The sequence below is a fragment of the Mandrillus leucophaeus genome, unplaced genomic scaffold (genome assembly GCF_000951045.1).
Source record: "Mandrillus leucophaeus isolate KB7577 unplaced genomic scaffold, Mleu.le_1.0 Scaffold4, whole genome shotgun sequence".
NCBI lineage: Eukaryota > Metazoa > Chordata > Mammalia > Primates > Cercopithecidae > Mandrillus > Mandrillus leucophaeus.
The window spans coordinates 48,964-64,982 of NW_012104253.1; the positions used below are offsets into that span (position 1 = coordinate 48,964).

A 16,019-nucleotide genomic window follows, 5' to 3' on the forward strand; every position below is an offset into this window, starting at 1 on the left:
AGTTGTTGTAAGCATTCTTATAAATAAGCCATGTGGAAGGATTTTGTAAACTCTTGACCAAAATGCTACATAAGGGGTTGTACTTCTAAAAAATCCTTATTTGATACTGAATTTCAAAGGTAGTAAATACTCATTGAAAAAGTAATACAATAAAATACCCATTGAATAAATACTTATCGAAAAAATAATACAATAAAATACTCATTGAATAAATGCTCATTGAAAAAATGTGTATTTATTAACCTTTGAAATTCAGTATCAAAGATTTTGGACTTGCCAGCGTCCACAATCACGAGTCAATTCCTTAAGATAAATCTCTTAAGGTAAATACAGAAATATTTAAGGGAAAATGTGAAAGTCCTTTCCACCTGTTCTCTAGAGGTGGTAATTGCTAATGGTTCCAGTCTTTTCCTTAATAAAGACACAAAGGTGGCTGGGCACAGTGGCTCACGCCTGTAATCCCAGCACTTTGGGAGGCCGAGGCGGGCGGATCACAAGGTCAGGAGATCGAGACCATCCTGGCTAACACAGTGAAACCCTGTCTCTACTAAAAAAAAAAAACAAAAAAATTAGCCGGGCGCGATGGCGGGCACCTGTAGTCCCAGCTACTCGGGAGGCTGAGGCAGGAGAATGGCGTGAATCCAGGGGGCGGAGCTTGCAGTGAGCCGAGATCGCGCCACTGCACTCCAGCCTGGGCAACAGAGCGAGACTCCATCTCAAAAAAAAAAAAGACACAAAGGTACAGAACTTTAACTGAAAATGGGATTGCAGGAATTACACTAGTCTCACTGTCTCACTTAGTCTTTTTTTAAAGGTGTCTTTCCAGGTCATTACCTCATTCTGGTTGTACCATCTGAAAGCTATAACCAGAGCCTGTAACCCCTTTACCACCCTCTGTAGTCAGGCAGGGAGTCCTGAGTCTTGCTGCCACTCACAGTGCATTGGTGAGCACATGTATCACTGAGCCACCTGCATGGAGGAGGGGCGCCTGCACTCTTTGTCTTTGGCCGGATGTGGCACTTGACTTTTCTCGCACCTGTGGCACTCAGTTATTAAGGGAGCAGTGCCTGAATGCAGAGCTGAGTACACTCTGCCCTCGTGGTAGGAGAGTGGCACACCCACTCTCCTGACCCACCAGCAAGGACGCCCTTCCCACATCTCCCTTCTGCGTATAGTTTGGTGACAGAAGAGTGTCCTCTTGTTAGTCTCTGCTTCTCTGAAAGATGCTCTGAGGAGACAGCATGGGCTTGAGGGACTTTGCCTAGGGGGAGTGGGTTTAGAGGGTGGTAGACGAAGAAGGGGGCTTCCAGTTCTGTGGGTGTCACAGTTTCTTATTTACAAATCTGCCCTTCTTTTAAAAAAACAGTGAGTTTAAAGGTCAGTAATTTGTACAACTTTATGATTTCAGATATTGGTTTTCCTTTTTCTCAAGATTAACAACAAAGAGGCCATGTAAGAGAGAGGCTGCAAGCACTTTCTCTGTGCTTACGTATGCTCTTCAGTAATGGCGTAGTAGTCAGGGCTCCCCAGAGAAAGAACCAGTAGTGCGCGCGTGCACGTGTGTGTGTGTGTGTTTGTGTAGAGAAAGGAAGAGAGATTTATCTTAAGGAATTGGCTCATGTGATTGTGGACGTGTGTGTGTGTGATTTAAGGAATTGACTCACATGATGGTGGACATTGGCAAGTCCAAAATCTGTGAGGCTGGCCAGCAGCCTGGAGGCCCAGGAGAGATGTTGCAGCTGGAGTCCGAAGGCCGACTCTAGGCAGGATCGCGCTTTCTCAGGGCATCTCTCTGTTTCTCTTAGGGCATTCCACTGATTGGATGGGGCCCACCCACCTTCTAGAGGGTCATCTGCTTTACTCAAATCTACCAATTTAAAAGTTAATCTCATGCAGATTGGAGACTGTTATTCTAAGTGAAGTAACTCAGGAATGGAAAACCAAACATCGTTATGTTCTCACTCATAAGTGGGAGCTAAGCTATGAGGATGCAAAGGCATAAGAATGACACAGTGGACTTTGGGGACTCAGGGGGAAAGGGTGGGAAGGGGGTGAGGGATAAAAGACTACAAATTGTGTGCAGTGTACCAGTGCTTGAGTTCACCATATCTCACAAATCACCACTAAATAACTTACTCATGTAACCAAACACCACCTGTTTCCCAATAACCTATGGAAATTTAAAAAAAAAAAAAATTAATCTTATCTAGAAAATACCTTTTCCATAACATGTAGTCTGGTGTTTGGCCAAATAACTGGTTACTAGCCAAGGTGATGTATAAAGTTAACCATCACAAATAGCTAGATTCATTCCACCTACACTTCAAGGGATCGCCTTGAAGCAGTCAGTATTTTTTATTTTTGCAGAGATGCGTCTCCACCCTGAGGTCATAGGCAACTTTGAGCAGTTGTGAAAGCCACGACCCCTCACCCCAAGATGACCTATGAAATGATCTCTGCTCACGCATGTAGAATCTTACAGACAATCAGATGGGTTATGCATCCCATTTAGAGCCTATATTGACATCTCGAGGAGTCAGTAGTTCTCTAGAATCCCTATTCCAGGCCCCGTTGTTCCTGAGCAGTGTTACGTGAACAGTGTCCTCTGTTTGTGGCTCTGTGTCCTGGCTGAGAAGGGCAGCGCTGCCTTCAGGGAACTGGGCTCATTGCTCGGAGTCAGAGTCTTCTCTGCTCACTGTGCCCCATGTGGCTTGGACAGTACTGACTACAGCCCTTATCCTGACTTTACAGGTGTGGGCACAGAGGCCAAGTCACCTGCCCAAAGCAGCACAGTGAGTAAGTGACAGAAGAGGGAATTTGAAGCCAGGCTCAGGCCTAGGATTTGACCAATGTCTCTGTGCCAACCTAAGGGAGGAAGAGCATCCTGAGTAAGAGGGAAGCTACATGTGGATCACGGGGAAGTCGCTCTGCCCTGGTGTCAGCTCATGTGTGCGGCTCCGGATGGGTGGGTGTTGTCAGAGAATTGCTCATAGGAAGCTACAGTTCCTTCTCCGCAGTCTCCCCTTCTAGATGCCGATCTTTCCAGATGACACGCTTCCTAAAAACAAACCACTGAGTGATTGGTTTCTGTCCGAGCTGGCAGTCTCTTGCACTAGGCTTAGGATTTCTTTTAATTTAGGGGAATCTTGACTCTCATTTCTTCCCAATTTGTAGCTGAACCGTGTGAATGGCACGTCGTCACCACAGTCACCTCTGAGCACATCCGGCAGGGTCGCTGCTGTGGGGCCTTATATCCAGGTTCCCAGTGCCGGAAGCTTTCCTGTCCTGGGGGACCCCATAAAGCCCCAATCTCTCAGTATTGCCTCAAATGCTGCTCATGGAAGATCCAAATCCGGTGAGTGGTCCTGGCCCTCTTTGTAGGGGAGAGTTTGTGAGCAGGGAATGGGGCTTGCGGTGGAGGGGTAGGGGGCGTGGCAGGCTCCTGAGACTCTGACCCACACATCATCAGACTCCAGGCTCAGTCTCCCCCTGAGGCATGTGGGGAGCTGTGTTCCCCCGTGGTAACAACTCCAAAAAGAAACAAGTTATTTTTACTGAACCAGAGGTCTCTATTGTGTGGTTTTTCAAAACACAAATGATTGATTAAAACTCTGATCCATGGGCTGGGCGTGGTGGCTCACATCTGTAATCCCAGCACTTTGGGAGGCTGAGGCGGGTGGATCACCTGAGGTCAGGAGGTCAAGACCAGTCTGGCCAACATGGTGAAACCCCGTCTCTACTAAAAATACAAAAATCAGCTGGGTGTGGTGGCGTGCACCTGTAATCCCAGCTACTCGGGAGGCTGAGGCAGGAGAATCACTTGAACCCAGGAGGCGGAGCTTGCAGTGAGCCAAGATCGTGCCACTGTGCTCCAGCCTGGGCAACAAGAGTGAAACGTCATCTCAAAAAAAAAAAAAGCTGACCCACAAGTGTCCTCTCCTACTGCAGGTTTAGTTACCCTGAGGACACTGAGGGCCGGCATGGATGCCTCACCACAACTCAGCTGCAGCCAGCCAGGTGGAGGGGCTGCCCCTACAAACAGAGCTCTCTCCTCATTGATCAAAGTCCACACATCATTGCTTTGGTCTTGACCTCACAGTGGTGCTGTGTGATGGACTTGGGCCTCCAGCTCCGTGCTCCAGTGTAGTCCACGGGTGGCGTCCCTGCCAAGCAGAGGGCAAGCTGTTCGTGGAGAGTCTGTTTCTCAACCAATGCATTAAAAGTGTTGGGACTTCCTTGCAGTAAGACTTTATGACTGGGGTTGACACATTTCCCTTAACACACAGCGTCAGGAATCCCTGTCCTGATGTATTGAAACACGCCTTCATTTATGAAAACAGTACTGTTAACTCTCTGGCCATCAGGCCTGTGTTTTGAGCCCCCTTTTCAGCATTGGTGGTGGATTTGTGCTTATCTTTGTTTGCTTCCTTTTCTCTTGCCTGCCCCCCAGGAGGGACAGCGACACATCTGTTGCCCCCACTGGGGAGCTTGGGGCTTGTTCTGAACTCCAGAAGAGAAGGCCATCACCAGCCCTTGTGAGCCACAAGCCCCCACTCAGATCCCTTATGGCCGTGTCTCAGCAGCCACATAAAGTGTGGGGTTGGCATGAACCCCTAACTACAGCTTGCTCTGCTAAGCTGTTATTTATAGTTTTAACCACCCTGTGGTAGGAGTAGATATTTGTCTGTTTCCAGTGGGAGGTAATTAGCACAGCCAGCTACTTCTCTGCTGACTTCGTTTGAAAAACTCCCCAAGCTGAGAATATCTGCTGTTTCCCATCCCTGTTGGTGTCTGCTGTGCTGCCTCAAGGGGTTGTAGGAAGGAGATGCCTTCACAAAGCCGTGGTCCTAGTCTCTGCTGTGGTTTAAAGTCATGGACACAGGAAACCTGTGCTCGCCTTCAGAGTGGGGACAGAAGCTCAGCCCAGAGGTGGAGCTGGGGTGTGAAACCTCCTGGCAGGGACTCTAATCCCTCGCTGTTGGCTGTCCTGGTTCTGTGTCACACAGATGGCCACAGTAAACCCAGAGTGACCAGCTCATGGACAGTGTCAGACCTCGACGTCGGGCCTAACTATGGCTCCTCGCGGCCCTCTGCAAGCCCATTTGTAAACCGTATGTTGGCTGACAAGCTTAGTGGGAAGCTATGTCCTCTTTAATATGTACAAAATCAACTATCACTTGTTTTTCCAAACTGACAAAGGTCTGCTCATCACATCTAGACTTGAAAAAGATGCCACACAAACATAATTTGTCCCTTTCTTCAACAGACAGGTACGGAGTTTGGGTGGGTTCACATGTACCCTCCCATCCTCAGAAAGGGTGTGACACCGAGGGACAGATGCTGGCATAGCATGGGTTTTGTTTTGGAGGGTTTTTTGTTTGTTTTTACAAAATTAAGATAATTTTCTGAGTTTATTATGAGGCTTTTAGTTTTACAGTCATACTAAAAGATAATTGTTCCTCTACAGTGAAAATAAGTGATTTTCCTTCTATACCTCTTGCCTTGTTTTGAAGAAAGGAGAAAATTGCTTTTTGGTCCCCACTATGGCTGATTTCCATAAAACTTCCTGTTGCTGGGTGGTTTCTGAAGCAGCTGGACAGCCACATTCCCTGTGACCCTGAGAGCACAGGCCCTGTTCTTGGGGAGCCTGCAGGTTTCTGGCCACACATCCTCCAGGCCACATGGAGCAAGATGGCAGTTGGTCCAGGGGCCTTGAAATGCCTCGCCAGGACCCACGGGGCTTGACTAGAGCTGTCGCAGAAGCTGCTGCCTGGAGCCAGCAGTGATGTTTAGCAGCGTCACACTTTAGCAGCCCAGCAGTGTATGCGGCTGGGGTTGCAGTGCTGCTGCATCGGATCGGTTTGGCTTAGGAGCCAGCCATGTGAGGCTGCGGCTGGTGGGCCCCTGTGTTGCCCAGGCGCTCAGAGTGCAGTTGGGAAGCTTCCTTGTCATGTTCTATGAGTCCAGAGTTCTGGCTCAAGCGTTGTTGTGAGGACCAATCATTTTCCTGCTGCTGCTTAGTTGCCTGTGCTGGCAGATGGGATAGGGAAGGGGATGTGCTGTTCCTGCCAGGAGGGCCCAAAACAGTCCCTCTGATTTCTGTCTGTCCCATATTGCTGGTGGCGCTGGAAGTGCTGAACACTTTAGTTCAGTTCAGCACCTGTTCCTGTGAAAGAAAACCCAGGAACCTGTGTTATAATGGACTTTAGGCCACTGTGAGGGGTCCTGTGTTACCAGGGGACACTTCTGCACCCTTTTTCAGTTTGGAAAATACTCCATAAAGAACGTATCATTTCAGTGGCTTTCCTAAAAACTTGGGGTTGATGACTGGCTTTCTAATCACTGCAACAGAACGATAGCCTGCTCCTCCTGCTACGCACATCAGTGGGGACTTGCATGGGTCTCCTGTGATCATAAGTGACCTTAGAGGGCAGAACTTTTTATCTCAGTAATGAAAGTGCTACAGGTCAAACCTGTTATGAAGTCAAAAGATCAATCTTTTCTATTGCTCCATGTAATTGTGTTTATAAACAGTGTTTCAAAAGTAAGGGCCAGTGCTTGTTTTATTTGGTGGTGCTAATGTAATGGATTTGACCTGTGTTGAAATAGGGCGCAGCCCCGGGCCCGCACCAGTGGAACCTTGGTTTGGCGTGAGTCTCTGCTAACACTTGAGGCGATTTGGGCATTGGCAGTGAGCTGCCAGCAGAGCCCATCCCTTGGTCTTGTGCACGGGTCTGTGGGCGCTGGAGGAGATCAGTTGTGCATGTGGCTGGTGGTCAACCACTTGGTTAATGGATCAGCATCAGAATGGGATGTCCCAGTGCTGTTTTTGTTTCTGGCAGGGTGTTATTCTTAGGTTGGTTCAACTAACATCAAGAATAGTTTTACTTAAGTTCTGTGTTCTTTTCAAGCTAATGATGGAAACTGGCCAACATTAAAACAGAATTCTAGCTCTTCAGTGAAACCAGTGCAGGTGGCTGGTGCAGACTGGAAGGATCCGAGCGTGGAGGGGTCTGTCAAGCAGGGCACCGTCTCCAGCCAGCCTGTGCCCTTCTCAGCACTGGGATCCGCGGAGAAGCCGGTAGGCAAGCTCTTCAACAGAGCTCTCTTCTGCCTTAGTACTAATCTAAAGGGTATGACTTGTCAGGAGGCAAGTTAATCCTGTTATTGTCCAGACAACACCCGAAGTCCTGAGAGGGTTACTGGGCGCCAAGAGCCTGAGCAGCCCACGAGTACACACACCTTTCGGTCAGAACTTTTGCAGACAGGCAATGAGCTCAACAGTGTGCCCCATGCCCTGGTCCCAGCCAATTTGACGGATTACAAATCCTACTGTGTATTCTTTCGGGAATGTGGGTGGAAATATGCTTAACTGCTCAAAGGGTGACTTTGTTTTTCTTCTTAACACCTAAACTTAGGGCGCCGAGATGGGTAAAGTGCCACCTCCCATCCCGGGTGGAGGCAAACAGCTGCCTCCAAGCTATGGGACATACCCAAGTCCCACACCTCTGGGTCCTGGGTCGACAAGCTCCCTGGAAAGGAGGAAGGAAGGCAGCCTGCCCAGGCCCAATGCAGGCCTGCCAAGTCGACAGAGGCCCACCCTGCTGCCCCCCACAGGCAGTGCCCCCCAGCCAGGCTCTTCACAACAGATTCAGCAGAGGATTTCTGTACCGCCAAGTCCCACGTACCCGCCAGCGGGACCACCTGCATTTCCAGCTGGGGACAGCAAGCCTGAACTCCCACTGACAGTGGCCATTAGGCCCTTCCTGGCCGATAAAGGATCAAGGCCACAGTCTCCCAGGAAAGGACCCCAGACAGTGAATTCAAGTTCCATATACTCCATGTACCTCCAGCAAGCCACACCACCTAAGAATTACCAGCCGGGAGCACACAGCGCCTTAAATAAGTCAGTTAAAGCAGGTAGAGTGGGTTTATACTCTCCTTTTCTTGGGCTAGAAAATTATACTTTTAATTAAGAAAATACTAATGCATATCTTTATATTTGGGCCATGTGCTATTTAGGGTTAAACTTAATTCTTACGTAAAAGTACAGCCTTGGGTGTCAGTGTGAGAAGGGAATGGAAGCTGGAATGCATAGAGGAGGCCGTTTTGCAGATGGCTCACAGTTCTCTGACTTCCTGTCTGAGCAGCCACCTCCCTGTGCTACTTAGGAAATCCAGCTCCAGGAAGGGTGAGATGTTGAGAATTTCCTCTTTTCCTTGTGTTTCATGGTAACTTGTGCCAGGAGCTGTCCAGTGAGCAGAGGGTGGCCTTGACCATTGGCCCTCCTGGCAGTGGCTGAACCCAACCCCTGGGCATGGGCAATTTAAGGAGGGCCTCTGCTGCTTAGGAGCCTCCCCCATAGCCCAGAGGAGAGGAAAGCCTTGGTTTGGGTTATGGAGCTCAGATGTTCTAAGAAGGCAGCTGAGAGAAGGTAGCTTAGTTCAACACCTACCACAGAGGCCGATGGTGTTTCCAGCTCTTATGGGAGGAAGCCGCGGGTCAGTTCTAGGTTAGGGCCTCCTTAGACATTCCTGGGCATTGGCTGCAGCTTCTAGACTCATAGTTGAGGGATTCCTGGACGTGCCTGGTCACTCCCTGCACAGGGACCTCCCAGGTGGTGGTGCAGTGTTCCCTTGTGGGGAGGGTTATGGCCATGGTGGGAAAGGCTTAGACCATTCTCAAGAGCTCCTGGACTTCAGGTAAAACCTTCCTGCTCTGAGGAGGCGCGTGTTTCTCCGTCACCTGAGTTAGTCCGAGAATCAGATGCATGTTTAGTGGTTTTTGTCTTTTTCCTTGGCCAGAAAACAGGCAGGCTTGTCTGCGGCGGGAAAGTTGGGTTAGCAGCCTATTTTTTTCTTCTGAAAAACCTCCAGTTCTGGAAACCCAAATATAAAAACCGACACGTAAGAGAGGCACTGCACCTTTCAGAAGGAGTCAGTGGAGGCTCTAGGAGGAGGAGGTTTCCTCAGAGATTTGAAATGAGAATTGAAGAACAGCAGCAGATGTATATATGTCTCTGCAGGAGCCTGCCTCTGGTGTAATCATAGGTGTGTATGACTAGATCTCTGCAGTGAGGTCCAAATTGCCTCTGCCCTTTGTGTCTCTCGCAGTGTATGGTAAGCCTGTTTTACCTTCGGGTTCAACATCTCCATCGCCGCTGCCGTTTCTTCACGGGTCACTGTCCACGGGCACACCACAGCCTCAGCCACCCTCAGAAAGTGCTGAGAAAGAGCCCGAGCAGGACGGCCCCGCCGCCCCCACAGATGGCAGCACCGTGGAGAGCCTGCCACGGCCACTCAGCCCCACCAAGCTCACGCCCATCGTGCATTCGCCACTGCGCTACCAGAGTGACGCGGACCTGGAGGCCCTCCGCCGGAAGCTGGCCAATGCGCCCCGGCCCCTGAAGAAGCGCAGCTCCATCACAGAGCCCGAAGGCCCCGGCGGGCCCAACATCCAGAAGCTGCTGTACCAGCGCTTCAACACCCTGGCCGGCGGCATGGAGGGCACCCCTTTCTACCAGCCCAGCCCCTCCCAGGACTTCATGGGCACCTTGGCCGATGTGGACAATGGAAACACCAATGCCAATGGAAACCTGGAAGAGCCCCCCCCTGCCCAGCCTACAGCCCCACTCCCCGCCGAGCCTGCCCCGTCGTCAGATGCCAATGATAATGAGTTACCTTCCCCCGAACCAGAGGAGCTCATCTGTCCGCAAACCACCTACCAAACTGCCGAGCCGGCGGAGGACAATAACAACAATGTGGCCACGGTCCCCTCCACGGAGCAGATCCCAAGTCCTGTGGTCGAGGCCCCATCTCCAGGGGAAGAGCAGGTCCCTCCAGCACCTCTTCCCCCTGCCAGCCACCCTCCTGCCACCTCCACGGTGGGTGTCATTGCTAGACCAAAGCCTGGCTTTCCTGGTCATTCATGCAACTAGGACCTCTGGGGTCCTCCCTTGGTCAGGCTGTGCTGGGAGCATTGAGAACCAGGGATGTCCCTGAGTTAGGTCTTGTGGGGAGGACGGACAGTCACACAGACCAATGGGGCATGAAAAGGCATGACAAATGGGGCTTGGCCACACTGTGCATGTGGCCAGGGAGCTCCAGACAGCTGGTCAGGGAGCTCCAGAGGCTTTCCTGAGGAAGGGGAGCTGTCGCTGGCACCTGAAGGTCCTGTAGAGAGACGAGGGAAGAAGCATCTAGACAAAGGCCCTGGGTGGGAGGTCAGTGTTGATGGAGCAGAGAGGGAGCCAGGCGCCATCTCAGGGAACCCTCGGTGGGGTTTTCTCCACTAGGATCTGGTGCTGTAGCAGGAAGAACCCTATCGCATGTGGGCAGGAACGAGCTGCTGGCTCCCATCAGCTACTTGGCAGTCACACGCCACCCTCCCTCCCACAGGGTCTTCCGAGGAGTGGCCAGAAGCTCAAACACAACCGTGTCCCTCTGTGAGTGAGCCAGGGACTCAGGCCCCAGGGCAGTGCTCTCCCTTATAGTGAGCATAGAGTGGCCCTGCCCCTTACTTGAGGTGGTCACCTGGGTGCTGCTACTGCTGCCACACCAGGGATGCTTCACAGAGCCACTGTCTTTGGGCTTTAGCTCTCACCACTCTTTCGCAGCAGGCGTGGGTTCTTAGACTTTAGTGGACCAGCTCTAACTGGAAAGCTTGCTTCCTTCCCAACAGAGCAAACGGACCAACTTGAAGAAGCCCAACTCGGAGCGGACAGGGCATGGGCTGAGAGTCCGGTTTAACCCCCTGGCACTGCTTCTAGACGCATCTCTGGAAGGAGAGTTCGATCTGGTGCAGAGGATCATCTACGAGGTGAGCTGCAGCTGGGGACCAGTGCACGCTGCTGGGGGCGAGGGGGCGGGCACTCACAGGCCATGTGTCCTAGGTGGAAGATCCCAGCAAGCCCAATGATGAAGGGATCACCCCACTGCACAACGCCGTCTGCGCTGGCCACCATCACATCGTGAAGTTCCTGTTGGACTTTGGCGTCAACGTGAATGCTGCTGATAGTGATGGATGGTGAGGCCCTGTGGGGGTGTGGGGTGGAGAGATTTACTTTCCCTACTTTACATAAGGAAAACATGCATGTTCTAGACAAACAGGAAGCACGGAAGAGAATTAGAGCAAGAACACCCATCATTTCATCCTTAAAAGATAGCTGTTGCCAGGGTTTCCTTGCCTGTCTTTCCAGCCTTTTCTCTTGATGATTTTGTTAAAAACATGGCTGTGGTTATGCTCCTTCTGTGCCCCATCATTAACATTGCAATCTAAGCATTCTGTGAATCATTCCATCTTCCCCTTTTCATGTGTTCCATATGAACTCTTCACACTCTATGCTCCGTGTGAAAAGCAGCCTCGGCATCCCCCTGGGTCAGGCATGTAGGTTGTTGCATTGTTCATTTCCGTTTGCCTTCGGGAGCTATGCTGCTGGGCGAGACACATTGGTCTCCTGTGGGGGTTATTTTGAACTTTTAGACAGCTGTCATTGTGTTGTTTTTGAATCGTGGTAAAATACACATAACATAAAATTTCACATCTTAGCTATTTTTAAATGTGTGTTTCAGTGTATTATGTACATTCACATCACCATGCAGTGTGGCGTGAATATCTGTGGATTGGCCATTTCTTAACCCATTCCCTGTGCCCCCTTTTCAAAATGTATGTATGGTCTGAAACAATTGACTCATGGAAATCATGCCTTTAAAGAAACAACACAGAGACTTGATGGCACAAAGGCGAGCGCCTTCCATGAGATTCCTTAGAGGGAAATCTCTGAGGGCCGTGACCTACAGGACAGGCAGTGCCAGGCCTGCACCTTCACCTGTGCTCTATTCCAGGACGCCGCTGCACTGCGCTGCCTCTTGTAACAGCGTTCACCTCTGCAAACAGCTGGTGGAGAGTGGTGCCGCCATTTTTGCCTCAACCATAAGCGACATTGAAACTGCTGCAGACAAGTGTGAGGAGATGGAGGAAGGCTACATCCAGTGCTCCCAGTTTCTATACGGTATGCAGGGGAGGCCTGGGGCCACAGTGGTGCTGTCTGCCGTGGTACTGCCATGGTACTGCCACGGTACTGCTATGGTACTGCCATGGAACTGCCATGGAACTGCCACGGCAAAGTCGGCAGGTACCAGAGAAGCTTCAGCGCAGCTTTCTGTTTGCTTTTTTAAGACAGGAGACAAGGTCTCATTCTGTCACCCAGGCTGGAGTGCAGTGTTGCGATCATGGCTCACTGCAGCCTCGACCTTCCAGGCTCAATTGATCCTCCCACCTTAGCCTCCCAAGTAGCTGGGACTACGGCCTTGTCCCACCACAACCAGCTAATTTTTTGTACTTTTTTTTTTTTTGTAGAGACAGTTTTTCGCCACGTTGCCCAGGGTGGTCTCGAACTCCTGGGCTCAAGCGATCTGCCCACTTTCAGCCTTCTAAAGTGCTGGGATCACAGGTGTGAGCCACCGTGCCCAGCAGCACAGCATTCTCGAGCTGTTCCACCTTCTTCAGGGGCAGCCAGGATGTCTCAGTCGAGTGAAGGTCACACTGCCCCTTGTTTTCATTCCTGAAAACATGTTTGAAAGTCCATGTTGTTAGAAAGATTCTCTGCCAGATTCCCAAGAAAACAGAATGACTTGGCTGTGCTCTGCATAGATGTTTTGCACCCTTGCTTCCGGAAGCAAGGCCAGCTCCATTCCTGGGGTGGCCTGGGGCCCTGGCCGTTCCCCGGAAACATCTGATGAATGAGGCTCATGTCCTAATTAAGCTGCTTTAGCCAGGGCCACATTTTCCAAGCGCTGGAACATCTTCTCCATTCTGAGTATTAAACAGTCCCGAGTCACTTATTCCACACATTACTTGAGAACATACTGTGTGCCCTACACTGGACCCTAGGGTTGAAATTATCCATGAAAATAGCCAGGTGATGCCCTCCTTGGCCCAAGCTCCCGCAACAGAGCCAAGCAACAAATTCTCAGGCTGTATGGTAGGGCTGGGGAGGCACAGCAGCCCCCAGGTGAGTCCAGCCAGTGTGAGGAGGAGGCTGCAGTCACAGTGGCACCAGCAGAGGGAGGGGAAGCTCCCCACGGTCACCACAACTGGGCCTCGGAAGCCATGTCCCCGCAGAAGGCCCTTTGTCAGGGACCCACAAGTAGCTGTTCGGTCAGGGCTCAGTTGTGTGTAGTTTGTTCATTGCCATCGAAGCACAGTCACAGCTGCTCTAGTTAGTGACTTTAGAAATCTGTTCTCGCTGTGATTGCTAAGTGTCACCTTAGGAACAGCACACCTTTGCCCTGGGACTCAGGAGCTCGTTTGTCCTGTCTGTCCTGCAGGGCTTAGGGCCGGCAGCAGGAGCAGCAGCAGCAGCAGCTGGGCCGGGCAGGGGAGGTGTCAGGAGGTATCAGGTGGGAGCCCTAGTCTCCAATAGTCTCTCATCTCCCACGCTGGCCTCTGTGGGGCCTGCTGAGAGCAGCCTCGGCAGCAGCATGACCGTGTCCTATTCCTTGAGCAGGGTCCCTCTCTGCAGGCCACCCTCTGCTGAGGCCTGACGATTGCTCTCTGGTTCCAGGGGTGCAGGAAAAGCTGGGTGTGATGAACAAAGGTGTGGTGTATGCTCTGTGGGACTACGAGGCCCAGAACAGTGATGAGCTGTCCTTCCACGAAGGGGACGCCCTCACCATCCTGAGGCGCAAGGACGAAAGCGAGACTGAGTGGTGGTGGGCTCGCCTTGGAGACCGGGAGGGCTATGTGCCCAAAAACCTGCTGGGGGTGAGCACTCAGGTTACGTACTGGGAAACCTGCTGTCCTTGTCTCTGTACAGCATGCGGTCCTGTCATGCTGTGGGGCTGGGGAGGGAGGCTTGTGCTTTTTCTGAGCCTCAGCAGCCCCCTCTGTATAGGGGGAGGTGCCTACTTGGCAGTGCTGGCATGAGGCTCAGGCAGGGCCCCAGGAGGTTCCCCTGGCCATGCTCACGCCGTGGAGGCCGAGTGCCCCAGTGAGGGGCAGCTCAATGAGCTTGGTTCATGATGAACTTCAACAAGCAGCCCAGCTCACCCCACCCACACTTTCCCCAATCTAGAAATCTCTGCAGCCTAGAAATTTCTCCGTCGGAGGAGAGAGGTGGGAACGTGCAGGCTGCTAGCTCTGTGTTGGACTTGTGATTCCATCAGTCCTCTGGCAGAGGGAGCGGCCTCTGCTCTCTCTATGTGCCCTGTGGAGCTGCCAGGGGCTCCCTGTTGAGCCAAGGTTCCTGGCCAGGCAAACACAGCAGGGAGCCAGGCAGAGACCCTTGCCCAGGGCAGCTGATGACCTTGAGAGCCACAGGCAGTCACAAGTCTTTAGGTGGCTTGAAGTGCTGTGAGAGCAATAGGATGTTCTGGGGGTACGAGGCACATCTGAAAGGGGGCTGGGTGGGTCTCAGCATAGAGGTGCAGCTGAGCGTGGGCCTGAGGGAGAAGGGTGCTGCACGGCTGTCCAGGGTGGCTGAGGTGAGGAGCAGGGGTCGGGTCTGGCTGACCCTGCTCCGTATGTGTGGCTTCCTGTCCTGACGCGGCTCCGTTGCTTCCCAGCTGTATCCACGGATCAAACCCCGACAGCGAACGCTCGCCTGAACTTCCTTTTGGAGCACCGCATGGTCTTGCCAGCTACCAGGAGCCACTGAAGAGATTATTGTGCCGTTTTCCCAGGAAAGCTGAAGCTAGAAAATGGTCTTAATGGTGCTCACTTCAGCAGACAGCGTCCACAATGTGAATCCTAGTTTCCAGGTGAGGCCCTTTCTCCAGTTTGCCCATAACTGGGAGAGGTACTTTCGCCTCCAAGGACTGAATTTTGCCAATTACTATAAATCCAAATAAATACCCGCTTTCAAAACACCCACCCCTCTTGCCATTAAGAAGGTCCCATAACCCCTGGTTGGTTGCCAGTGAAGACAGCTCTTACTGACTTGGCCCCGAGGCCATCACCCCCTCCAGCAGTGAACACTGTCCGTGGCTGTGAGGCCTGCTCCCCTGCGACAGCCCTGCCTCCTGTCACCGCATCGGACACTCATCCTTTCTCACACTCCCCACACACGATCCTTCTTCCTCCCTTCATCACCAAAGGAGCCTCTGTATGGAAACGTGTCCAGTGTTGCTGCCCGACGTGTATGCCTCCCAGCAGCCACCCTGCCTGGCCGCCTTGGGGGTTCTGCTTCCTGTTCCAGTTCACCTAAAGGCTGATTGTGCAGGCCCAGCACTGTGGCTGGACTGCCACGCCACGGGCACCAGGACCCCTAAGACCAAGTGACAATCGGAAGAGCCTCAGCGTATACTCTTCTGTGATTTTACAGCCTCTCATGCTGCTCAGTGTGGTTCTCAGCCCTGCAAGCTCAAATTCAGTTCTCTGAATGGAGTCAGGTGTTGGAGGCCGTGGCAGCGGAGGGTAGTCAGGGTTGGGGCTGGGGGTGGACTGGCGTGAGGGCAGACCAGGGCCAGGTAGATGGGGCTGTTTGGTGTCTGAAGGATGGCAGGTGCCTGGCATCAGGAGGGGCCGCCACCAAGGGGCAGCAGCTGGGGCAGAGGAGATGGGGTCAGGGGCCACCCCCCTCTGCTGATCTCCCTGCCTGGGCTGGCTGTGAGGACACCACCTTTGTCCCAGGCCCAGCCTCGAGGCGAGGAGGACGCTTCACTGCGGTGTGAATTGTACGTACAGGCTTTTTATATACCAAAAGTATTTTTTGACTAGACCATTCAAAGCTACCCGAACTATGTTGGAAATTTTTTTTCTCATTAAAATACAGGCCCTTAGGCTCTATTTTTCATGTATGAGTCTTGTGTGTAATTTATGTATAAATGTGTGTATAGAGTCACTGATGCAGCACTGTAGCCCATCACCCTGGAGCATTGACTGTACATAGTGTGGTGAAGAAAACTGAATGCCATTGTAGAGCAGCCCGGCCACAGGAGCGTGGCCACTGCCACCCGACGCTGCTGACGCTGTGTAAATGTGCACAATAAACCCGTCTCACCCTGGCGGCTGTGAGTCTT

General features: G+C 51.9%; 1 protein-coding gene across 1 annotated transcript in view; it reads left to right on the forward strand.

Moving 5' to 3' along the window:
- PPP1R13B (protein phosphatase 1, regulatory subunit 13B) overlaps positions 1 to 16,006 on the forward strand; it is a 63,183-nt gene extending 47,177 nt beyond the window's left edge. The window contains exons 8-16 of the mRNA XM_011991568.1: positions 3,175 to 3,355; positions 6,912 to 7,081; positions 7,419 to 7,920; positions 9,114 to 9,883; positions 10,681 to 10,818; positions 10,892 to 11,025; positions 11,844 to 12,010; positions 13,565 to 13,764; positions 14,565 to 16,006. Coding sequence (XP_011846958.1) covers positions 3,175 to 3,355; positions 6,912 to 7,081; positions 7,419 to 7,920; positions 9,114 to 9,883; positions 10,681 to 10,818; positions 10,892 to 11,025; positions 11,844 to 12,010; positions 13,565 to 13,764; positions 14,565 to 14,606 — 2,304 coding nt within the window. The 3' untranslated portion in view covers positions 14,607 to 16,006. The remainder of the gene's footprint in view (positions 1 to 3,174; positions 3,356 to 6,911; positions 7,082 to 7,418; positions 7,921 to 9,113; positions 9,884 to 10,680; positions 10,819 to 10,891; positions 11,026 to 11,843; positions 12,011 to 13,564; positions 13,765 to 14,564) is intronic.
- The last annotated feature ends 13 nt before the right edge of the window (positions 16,007 to 16,019 follow it).